Raw genomic sequence first — 11,088 nt, forward strand, 5'->3', positions numbered from 1 at the left:
GGTAAGTCCACTCTAGCTGGGTTTAACGTAGCAGACCGGCTGGTCTGAAAGGGGCAGAGGCGAGAGGGAAAGTCCAAGTCCAGGCGTGAGGTCGTTACCGGTAGGTCAGAGTTCCGAAGCCAAATCCAGACAGGGAGAATCCAAAGTGCGAGGTCCAGGTGTACGAAGCAAGGTCGGTAACGGGAGATCAGAATCCAAAGAAGTATCAGGCAGGGAGCAGGCAAGAGACGGTGGTCGTGAAACAGGCATGGGTCGAGATCAGGCATGAACAAGAGTAGTACGCTGGACATTTACTGGCACAAGGCTTTCAATAATCTGGCAGTGAGATTTTGGGAGCTGTGGGTATTTATGGTGGCCTGAACAGGTGAGACAGATGAAGCTGATTACATGGGCATGGCAACATGGGCGTGGCTTGAACTGTGGGACTGAGGAAAGTTACTTGACTGTGGCAAGAGGCGTGGCAGGAACAGATGGAGCTGTGACATATGATAGCTAAAGGTAAAATTCGCAAAACCGTAGTTAGTAGCTAAAATTAATTAACATTTGTGTAAATGTGTTTGTCTTATAAATATGTGGAAGAAAAAGACAATGTTTGAAACATGATTTAATAATAATAAAGATCTTTTCTATAAGGACTCAATTTTTTGACTAGAAGAAAATAAAATCTATAAACAGATTATTATTATTATTATTATTATTATTATTATTATTATTATTATTATTATTATTATTATTATTATTATTATTATTACCTATTTCTGGTAAGACTAAAAGTTTGACAGTTTGAACTTTGGAGCCCGTTCAGTCAGTGAATCTTTGCAAAAAAAAAAAAAAGTGAAAAAGAGTTTATGGGTGTGTGTGTGTGTGTGTGGACTTGTATTTGCTACATTGTGGGGACAATTTTCCCAACATATACTAACTTATAAGGACCAACTGCTCCTTGTGGGGACCAAAGCAAACCCTGGTTTGGTTTAGGGTTAGGTATCTACTAGTAATGGTTAGGGTTAGGGTAAGGGTCAGGGTTAGGCTGTAGTAATGTATGGAAGGCAATGGAAAGTCCCCGCAAAGATAGAGAGACAGACATGTGTGTGTGTGTGTGTGGGGGGGGGGGGTAACCTGCTCAAAGTTTAGCTCCATGCCGTCGGCCTTCTCTCTGGGAGTGACAGATAAAACACACTCTCCTGTGCAGCAAACAAACAAACAAACAAATCAGGAACTTCAGTCTAATCGTTCCTCTCTTCCCGCCTGAAGAGAGCAACTATGTTCTCATGATACAGAAATATTTGAAGGTATTTAATACATATTCTAGAGCTCATTATTTTAGACAAAAACAGACATTCACTTTCAAAAAAATAGCAATTAGAAATATCTTTCATCCAGTAATGTGTCATATTTTACATTAGAACAGGATTTACCAGAAAGCCTACACTTATCTTTTCAGGAAGTCTAATTGTTCATGTCCTGCTATCAGCTGGCTTCTGTCTTCTTATATAAACAATAAAAAAAATTATAAATACACACAATGTTTTGGAAAACAGTGTTTGGTGGCTGACTGATATTTGTCAGGCTACAGTGAACATAATAAAAGTTGGAAAAAGACAGATTCTTAAAAACCCCACACAAGACTAGGTTTATTTGTTATTTATTTGAGGTTTTTTATTTATTCATTTATTAATCACCAGGAGCTGTCGACTGAAATGAAAGTTAGAACCTTGACATGATTATATGGAGTCGTTTTATCTGACTCTCTGGCTGCAGTTCTTGCTCCCGACGAATGGGGGACAGATTTTCGTACAAGACCGGAACTCCCGCAGCTCTTTGAAGAAACCGGATGTGACGTGTCACCTATCCGTTGGAGACCCGGTGGTGGGCGGGGCTTTTTGTGGAGAAATGTAAACAGCTAGCGTCAGTGCGGATCACGGAGCAGCATCCGGTGTCGATAAAGGTGAGTGTTTCGAACCCGAGTCTGGATTCAGATGGTTAAATGCAGAGTTCGGTTCCGTTTCTTCCATGTCCCGCTCCAATGTTAGCTTGTAGTTTTGCGGGACGAAGCTAATTTAGGCGAGTTAGCCTTTAGCTTCGGGTTTGCTAGCGAAGGAAGGGGAGTTGTGTCACAGCAGAAACCTGCTTAATGTTGAGGCGTCAGCAGGACGCTTCGCGGCTAAGGTGAGGCTTGTTTTCCAGGTCTTGTGTTTGGCTGCTGTTGTCAGAGGTGTGTCAGACAGTGAAGGTCTGGCTGGGAAACTGACTCACGCTTTAGCTGAGTTGTCTTATCTGAGTGAGGAGCATTATGGGAAACTTAAGCAGCTGTTTAGCTGACTAATGACAGCTCTCAGTGCTCAGTTCTCAGCTTTCATTCCCCACACAGAATGGCGAACTTTGCCAGAGGCTTTCATACATTTTATTTTGCTTTCAGACTGATATTTCTAGTCTGTTGTTCCTATAAGATAAGCAAAAGGTCAGCTGACAGTTTTATCTTTCTTCTGTGAAGAAAACAGCAAGAAGGCACAAGATTACTGAAAACCCTCTGCTTATATTGAAGGTTTGAACATTGCACAGCTCAGCTAGAGACACAAATTGACCACAGGAAAAATAAAAAAGGATTGTAATGGCATAAAAGTTATCACAAACATTGATCTACCCTTCTTATTTCTTTTTTCCAGGTCTGGCAGGACGTCTGTTGACTAAAAAGCGAGAAACTCCACTGTTCTTGCATCATCTCACGTCTTCAGCTGAGCAGACGTGCTTTGCGTTGCTCTTTTTGTTCTGCCTACAAATTTAAAACCTTGTTTAATTCGAGATGGTGTGTGCCTGAAACTGTGGTCATGTTAGGTTTAACTATAGAAAGGCGCACTTGTTAGGCAGATGGTGGGCACGTGGACCAATAAAATAACTCCGTCCGAAATGTTTTGGGTGGCCATGTTGGCAGGGCAGATACTGTCTACCACTTCCAAAACATCGCCTCCATCTTAAGTACATCAGAAGTTCATCACCAGACGCCAAATATGTGTTAATCTTCTTTTTAATTATTATTTTTTTTGTTAGTTGTTTTTAGTGCAAATAGAAGTTTGGTTTGTCTTGGGAAGCTGGTGCGTCAGCATTTAGCAGTTTTGGCTGATCATGGCAGAATCCTGCTCGAAGCCAACGGCGCCAACAGATTTGCTGATTGAACCCAGCAGAAAGGAGCCAAGCCTCAGCACAGACAGCTCGTCCAAAGAAATGGACCCTTCCGCAAAAATGGAGGGGTCAGACCACCGAGCCAAAGCCCCGAGCAGCAACGGCGCTTCGAACAGCCCTCTTCCTGTCTCCGAGGAGGAGGCCACGCCCACGCCGCCTGAGTCGTCACCGAGTCCGTCTGAGAACGAGACGCTCACCATCATCACCACAGAGGATGAGACCCTTTCAGTTCCACTCAGACATAACAAGACAGGAGGTCCAGACAGAGGAGGACAGTCGGGTAAGACAGACCAGGTCCAGAATCAGCCGTCTGAGCCGCTCGCCTTTAATATGGACCCATCAGTTGTTTTTTATAGCATTAATGAAAAGATTTAATAACATCTATTCACTGGCTGGACCAAATTAAAGCTCTAAGAGCTTAAAACTGACGAGCCTGATGACCTGTTAGAAGTGACAGGTTTCTAATTTATGGTATAAAAACAATAAACACCATTTAAGTGTTTGGCTTATAAGTATAACACTTTAACACTTATTCATATCTAATTTTGAAGCTTAAATATTGGATGAGTTTCCTGATTAAATAAAATGTTAAAGAGACAAAAAAAAAGTTTTAAACACACTGAACAACAACTACAAATAGATAAGATGTCAAATCAATTAAGTAGCTTAAAAAAACAATAAATTTACTATAATTAGAATTATAACAAACTGAACTTGTTGAAAGTAGTTAATCCAGGTAAATATCGGTCAAACATTTACTAAAATTAAAATGACTTTTGTTCTAATAGGTGATGATTACAGACTGGAAGACGTGGAGTTGTTACACAGTTTGTTACATATGTTTGACATTACGAACCAGCTAACTGGTTTGTGTTTTTGGTGTGTTTGGTTGTTATGTTTTTGTGAAGCTGAGCTGGTTGACATTCAGGAAGCTGAGACGGAGCGGAGCAGCGGAGGCCTTTAATGACTCTTTGTTGTTATTGAATAAAATGGCTGCAGGCCAGCCCTCCAGAATCTGTGCAGAACAGACAGGAACCAAAAACACCAACAAAATATTGTTTGTTGCAGCTTTTCTTCCTAGGCTGTCTGATCACAGTAGAGACCTGGCTGTTCCTGCTGATACCAGGTTGAAATATGAGCTGATTTATTTCTCTGTACTTACCTGATACATACCCTGTAATACCAGTGATGTACCCAGTTAAGTACCAGGTACTTCTGAGTATGTACTAGGTAAGTACGGGGTAACAAGTCACCTCATATTACAACCTGGTACCAGGTAGGTTTTCTGTGTTGCTACTGCTGTAAATCTAACCATTAAATGTAATTACTGCTGTTCGTGTCAGAAGCAAGCATTTTAAAGTTTATTGAGAATCTTTGCTCCTGTAACCCTAATCTCCCCACACTGCATTAGAAAAGTGTTACTGCAGAGCAGGATGCTGCTTTTGTAGCAGCACTTCACTGAATGACTGTTTTCCTCATATTCTCTTCATCAGCAGACGTTTCAGGATAGCAGGATTTTGTCCCTCATGTTTTTACCGGTCTTCGTGTTGTTCTGACAGTTAAAGGCTGTCCGACCTGAAGGACAACGTCTCTGAGCTGTCTATGTGTTTGCAGGTTTGGACCAGGACCTGGACGAGAGCTCCTCTGTGATGACGACAGGCGGCTCTGACGATCAGAGGGAATCCACCGACTCTGCGTCGTTCTCCATCCCCAGCCTGGAGCTTTCCGATGGGGTCATAACTGCAGGGAACTCTCTGGACATAGAGGATGGATTGTCCTCGTCCTTCTCGGCTCCGGGTGTCGAAGGCTGCTCTCCGTCCGCTGAAGCTCCCAGTCTAAAGGAGGACGAGGCGCTGGAAGCTGCAGGTGGTGGTTTTACAGACAGAAATTTATATGACGTAAAAAAAACATGTCAAAAATTTCTTGACGTTGTCTAAAATTCTCAGAATTTTTCCATTTTAGTTCAGGCTGTCTGACTGTAATTGTCCTCCTGACCACAGGGGGAGCTGTTGCTGCTCCTGCTGCAGCCCCTGCAGTCTCAGAGCCTGGACCCTTCATGCCGGCATATTACCTGGTGAAGTGGATCACGTGGAAGGAGAAGAAGACCCCCATCATCACTCAGAGCGAGAACGGACCCTGCCCCCTGCTGGCCATTATGAACACACTCTTCCTGCGCTGGAAGGTAAGATTTATTTTAAAAATCATTAATTTAATGACCACAACCTATAAAAGATGATTGTAGCCAAGCAGTATATTGATAAAACAAGTTTCTGTTTATAAGCCGTCAGGAGAGAACAACGATTCCTCTAACTCTTTATCAGGAAATATTTAGCTAAAAGCCTGACTGTCTGCCATGAACTTAAAGAAAATGTGTCTAAAACCCTAAAACATGTTATATCAGAAGTAGATTTGGATCAGTTTTAGAATCATGAGGAGTAAATATTTGACTCTGGCTCCTAAACGCAGTAAAAGTTGTTTGTTTGTCTGATTGAGGAGCAGAATGAAAGTTTGAGGTGTTGAGATGCAGCTGGAGGGAAAAAAAAGGTTTAATAAAGAATAAAGTTCCTTTTCAGAGCTAACTGTCTGGAGTCTGAGCTATAAAAGTAAAACAAATGAACAACTACTGATAATAAATGATGTTTTTGGGATAATTGTTTGTTGTTAGGCCAAACTTCCTGCTCAAACTGAAGTGGTCACGGCTGAGGACCTGATGGCTCATCTTGGTAAAACGACACTCCAACTGAAGTCTCACTTTCTAATAGTTTATTTTATTACTGGAATAAGTTTATAATATTTGCTGCAGCTCTTATACAGAATATTAGTGTTTCTAGTTGTGGAAAAAAAAAGATTAGACTCTGAAGTTCCTGATTTGTTTGCTTGTTTGCTGCGCAGGAGAGTGTGTTTTATCCGTCACTCCCAGAGAGAAGGCCAACGGCATGGAGCTAAACTTCCAGCAGGTACACACACACACACACACTTTGTTTTCTTTTGCAGAGAATCACTGACTGAACAGACTCTAAACTTTTAAAGTCTTACCAGAAATATATAAGTTTTATTTTCTTCTAGTCAAAAAAATTGTCTCTTACAGAAAAGATCTTTCTTATTTTTAAATCATGTTTCAAAGACTGTTTTTTTCCTCCACATATTTATAAGACAAACACGTTTACACAAATGTTCCCACATCGCAAACAAGATAAAAGGTTAAAAAAGAAACCGCTGAACTTAGAGACTGGAGGTCTGTTCTGTCGAGGCTGAGGAGCTTCCTCCTCTCACTCTTCATCACTCTTCGTCGCTGACTTCAGCTGTTCGTCTCTGCAGAACATGAGCGACGCCATGGCGGTCCTCCCCAAGCTGTCCACGGGTCTGGATGTCAACGTGCGCTTCACCGGCGTCACGGACTTCGAATACACACCCGAGTGCATCGTGTTCGACCTGCTGGACATCCCGCTGTACCACGGCTGGCTGGTCGACCCTCAGGTAACCCGCTGTAACTTCCAGTGTTGATCACTGGAAACGTCATGTCATCATTTCTGCTGCTGAAGGTCACAGAGTGCATTTCTGTGTTTAGAGTCCAGAGATGGTTGCAGCTGTGGGGAAACTGAGTTACAACCAGCTGGTGGAGAAGATCATTGACTGCAAACACTCTGCAGACAGCAGCCGAGTCAGTGAAGGTAACACACGGACAGAAACACCGACAGGTTTTACACAAGCAGGACAACTGCAGGGAGAGCTGCAGGAGGAGGAGCCTCCCAGAGACCCGACCTGAGGCGGCAGAATACAAACCCGTCCCTCTGAAGTGTGTGCTGCTGATGCCTGTGTTTGTGTCTTTGCTCTGTAGGTTTAGTGGCTGAACAGTTTCTGGAGTCGACAGCGACTCAGCTGTCATATCACGGTCTGTGTGAACTCAACACGACAGCTAAAGAGGGAGAGATCTCCGTGTTCTTCAGAAACAACCACTTCAGTACGATGATCAAACACAAGGTGGCGACAGACTTGAGGTTTACTGCCACGTCACGATCGAACAGCAGGTGGGAGTGGCGTTGGTAACGTTCCCGTCCTCTTTCAGGGTCACCTGTACCTCCTGGTGACGGATCAGGGCTTCCTGCAGGAGGAGAGCGTGGTCTGGGAGTCTCTTCACAACGTTGAGGGAGACGGAAACTTCTGCGACTCCGACTTCAGGTTGTGTCACCCTCCTGGGAGAGCTCCGCCCACCTCCCACCTGCCGCCCAGCGCCCAGGAGCAGCAGAGGCAGATCGACCAGGTGAGGCCTTCGGGGAACGAGAAGACACGATTGGTTTGTTATTAAAGCGTCGCTGATCACTCTCGCTGTTGGTCTCAGGACTATCTAGTGGCGGTCTCCCTGCAGCAGCAGCAGGGCAGCGCCCCGGGACCTCTGAGTGACCTGGAGTTGGCCCAGCAGCTCCAACAGGAGGAGTATCAGCAGCAGCAGCAGCAGCAACCGGGATCCTCTCAGACGACACACCAGGTACCGCCGGGAGGAGACGGATGAATATTCCTGACAACAAACAGAATATCTGAATCTTTTTAAAGAACTCATGTTGTAGTTGTAAAAAGTTCCCATTTAAGGTAAAAAAAAAAAAAAAGTAGTTTTTGTTTTTATGAAGACGCTTGTTTGTGAAAATACAGACTCTGGCTCAGAAAACTCCGGGTTAAAGCTGAATTCCCACACAGACCCACAGTCAGGAAACGCTCAGTCAGGTTGTGTTTCACCTCAAAGTCTGATTAACTCTGTTCCTCTCAACTCAAACTGAATTTTCTCAGCTTCAGAGTTTATAAATCAGCATGAAGTCTTTCTGTTTTAAATAAAAACACCACAGAGACTCTTCCTCTCAGCACGTAGCTGCAGAGGCTGCGTGGTCTGAGAGCCTGGCACTTTGTGAGATTTCACGGCTTCAGATGTGGTTCCAGCCGCGGTTCTAACTCCTGCTTTTTGTTGCCGTCTTCAGGTCAGAGGTCAGAGCTCTCAGCAAGCCAGAAGGAGAGAAAAGGACTCGGACTGTGTGATCCTATAGACTCGCCGCCGCCGCCTGGAACACCCTGGGGCTCCGTCTGCTGCAGCCGCCGTTAGCTCGATGCCAAACCCGAAGTCAGAGACGCTCAGAGGGTTCTGTTGGACCAAACGGGTACCGCTAATGAACAAAGGGCTCGTCAGAAAACTGAGGTCTTTATTTATAAACTCTAACTGCTGCTTTTAGATCCGTTTTTAATTATTATTAACAAGAAGAACTTTTTGTTGCCAACAATCAAAAGCTAAAAATATCTTTTGATTTTGACAAAAGAAGGTCAAAGGTCATCGGTTTAGGTTCTCAACACTTCTGCTGAAACTTTAGAGCCCCACACTTAACTTGTTTTAGGACTTTTGTCCTCGTTATTAACACTCAGTATCCAGGGGAACGTTGGGAGGAACTTTATGACACGAGGCAGTCGGCAGGTCGGAGAGGCGACATGTCAAACTTCCAGGAAGTTTCTCTGCATGAAAACATCTCCTTTCCTTCTGCTGCCGTACCTGTAATAATCAGACACCAGATCATTTTTATCCTCGTTTCCTAAACATCTGCTGAAACTCTGGAGGCGAACGGGTCTCTGCTTCTTCTTCTTCTTTGGTTCTGAATCGATTTTATCGACGCTAAAACTTTGTTTTTCAATTAATGTTGACACAGAAGCTGGTGGTTTGCAGCAGGTCGGTGAGGATGAGGATAAGGTCTGTGAGGTGAAGGTAAAATATTTCACACATTGCAGCACTTTTTTTAGGGATAAATTTGGTTTGTTTTCCATTTAAATGTCAGAGTTTTCCCTCCGCCTCTGTTATCGTAGCTCAGAGAAACCAGGAGTTTGATAAAACTAAAAATCCATCCAGAACAAAATCACACGCCTCGTTTGAAACATTTGCTTCAGAGATAAATGAACACGCAGCTGAGCATCCTGTTAGAAAATCCCTCAGTCTGTTCAGCTCTGCTTCATCTGCAGCTCAGAGGATGCCTCGTTAGTTTAAAAAAAGTTAAAAACCTTCACTGAGAGGCAGGAGAATTCTTTAAATGCCGTTTTAAAGTCCAGAAATGCTCAAATATTCTAAATCTGCCACAGATTTCAGCTGGGAGCCAAAGAAACCAGCAGCTCAGATGATTTCGTGTCTGTGACTGTAGCTGCTTCTTTTCATTCATTAGATGATTAAATAAAGAAAATAAAGGCTTAGGCTTCATTAAAGGAATGCGTATCACCCGCCGCCGGTCATGCTGAGAAACAACAGAGTTGTGTTGATTTTGGTCAAACCTTGAACTCCGACAGGATCTGTTTATGAAACACGCCCGGCTACTTCAACATGTTTAGCTTTATTTTTGTGTTGTCTAAGGTCCATTAGCTGTGGCCTGAAAACGTTCCTGTTAATCGTCGTTTAACAGCCCAGATTAGGCTGACCCAGGGTCAGATTTGGTGCCTCGAAGTGATCAGTACTAACAGCTTCCTCTGATTTTCCTGACGGGGCAGATCTGGATCCTGTTCAGCTGAATTTACTAGAAAACTTGCTGTGAAAACTAATCTGTTTGAGGCCAGAATGAAGGAAACCGTTATGAGTTTTAAACCTCCTCCGATGTGTCTCTCTGTCCTCTGTCTTCTCATTTCTTAAAGGATATGTCTTCTGTCCTTTTTCTTCAAATTGTCATAACTTCCTGAGGTTGTGATAAAATGACTGATGTGTTTTGGTCTAAATAAAAGCTCAGTACAGTATCTTTGGTATCTGTAACCCCTGAGGCTCAGACTGGCACTCAGTGAATTTAAAGAAAATCAAACTTGTTTTGTCTCACTTGAAGCTTGGACGGTAGATAGTTGGGAATCCTCCATGTTGTAGGACTGAAGTCACGGATTAAACTGAAGCAGGTTGTTCAAACACCGCGGGGCAGATGCTAACAGATGCTAACACCCACTTAGCTTCTGCTTCTGTTTCCTGTATTTAAAATTTATAACATAAAGAAGTGTTGGGGGGTGGCTGACTTACTTCCTTTTTTAAGTTTTGGTGAGAAAAATCCTGGAAGACTAAAACCTTTTTCCACTGAGATATAAAACGGGAAAAGTACCAGAAAGACATGTTTTTGTTTCTTTCTGTGCTTTGGGGAACTGGAAAACAGATTATATACATTAAGTTTGTATCTTCCTGTCGTCCAGTAAACGCGTCGTGATTAGAGGTTGGGAGGAACAGATGAGGAAGCTAAATTTCTTCTTTAAACCTGAACTGCGTCATGAAAGATTTCAGACGGAGATAAACGCGTCAAAGTGCCACGGCTGGGGTGTTTTATCTGTGTGAAGAGTTGGCTTTCATTTGTCGTCTTGTTAAATATTCAATAAACACGAAATCTGTGTTCACGTCTGCACTTTTCTGTTTTAATGTCGTTTCTGTTAATAAATTACTTTCTGTAGTTGTGACTTATTTCTGATCATTTAGAGCTTTTAATGTGTGGAGGAGTCAGACACACAAAATAAACCTGAAGTTTAGTGAAGTCCAGACTTAAATAGTGGATGGATGGATGATGGTGGATGGATGATTGATGGATGGATGATGGTTGGATGATGGATGGATGATGGATAGATGGATGGATGGATGATGGATGGGTGATGGTTGGATGATGGATGAATGATGGTTGGATGATGGATGGATTATGGTTGGATGATGGATGGATGATGGATGGATGATGGTTGGATGATGGATGAATGATGGTTGGATGATGGATGGATGATGGATGGATGGATGAATAATGGATGATGGATAGATGATGGATGGATGGTGGATGATGGCTGAATGTTGGATGATGGATGGATGGTTGGATGGATGATGGATGAATGATGGATGGATGGATGAGCCGTCTCTTCTATGGAGGCAGAAACCTGAATAAAGACACT

At 43.1% G+C, this 11,088-nt stretch overlaps 1 protein-coding gene across 2 annotated transcripts; it reads left to right on the forward strand.

Moving 5' to 3' along the window:
* Positions 1-1,815: 1,815 nt before the first annotated feature.
* Positions 1,816-10,614, forward strand: mindy1 (MINDY lysine 48 deubiquitinase 1). Of its 2 annotated transcripts, none has more exons than XM_017429646.3 (12): positions 1,816-1,945; positions 2,664-3,457; positions 4,792-5,046; positions 5,178-5,359; positions 5,843-5,900; positions 6,070-6,134; positions 6,496-6,654; positions 6,746-6,848; positions 7,016-7,158; positions 7,244-7,438; positions 7,517-7,663; positions 8,145-10,614. In XM_017429646.3, the coding sequence occupies exons 2-12, from the start codon at positions 3,121-3,123 to the stop codon at positions 8,208-8,210; spliced, it is 1,710 nt and encodes a 569-aa protein (XP_017285135.1). In that variant the 5' UTR covers positions 1,816-1,945; positions 2,664-3,120; the 3' UTR covers positions 8,211-10,614. The 2 variants fall into 2 exon arrangements, with proteins under 2 accessions (XP_017285135.1, XP_017285136.1); XM_017429647.3 differs by having other exon boundaries at positions 4,792-5,043.
* The last annotated feature ends 474 nt before the right edge of the window (positions 10,615-11,088 follow it).

This window comes from Kryptolebias marmoratus, linkage group LG5 (genome assembly GCF_001649575.2).
Source record: "Kryptolebias marmoratus isolate JLee-2015 linkage group LG5, ASM164957v2, whole genome shotgun sequence".
Lineage (NCBI taxonomy): Eukaryota > Metazoa > Chordata > Actinopteri > Cyprinodontiformes > Rivulidae > Kryptolebias > Kryptolebias marmoratus.

What these genes read in the sequence shown, in the direction of transcription:
- mindy1 (XM_017429646.3), top strand. Translation starts at nt 3,121, where the DNA reads ATGGCAGAATCCTGCTCGAAGCCAACGGCGCCAACAGATTTGCTGATT. An exon ending in GGACCTGATGGCTCATCTTG is followed by an intron (nt 5,901 to 6,069) that starts GTAAAACGACAC and finishes TTTGCTGCGCAG; the next exon opens with GAGAGTGTGTTTTATCCGTC. An exon ending in GTACGATGATCAAACACAAG is followed by an intron (nt 7,159 to 7,243) that starts GTGGCGACAGAC and finishes GTCCTCTTTCAG; the next exon opens with GGTCACCTGTACCTCCTGGT.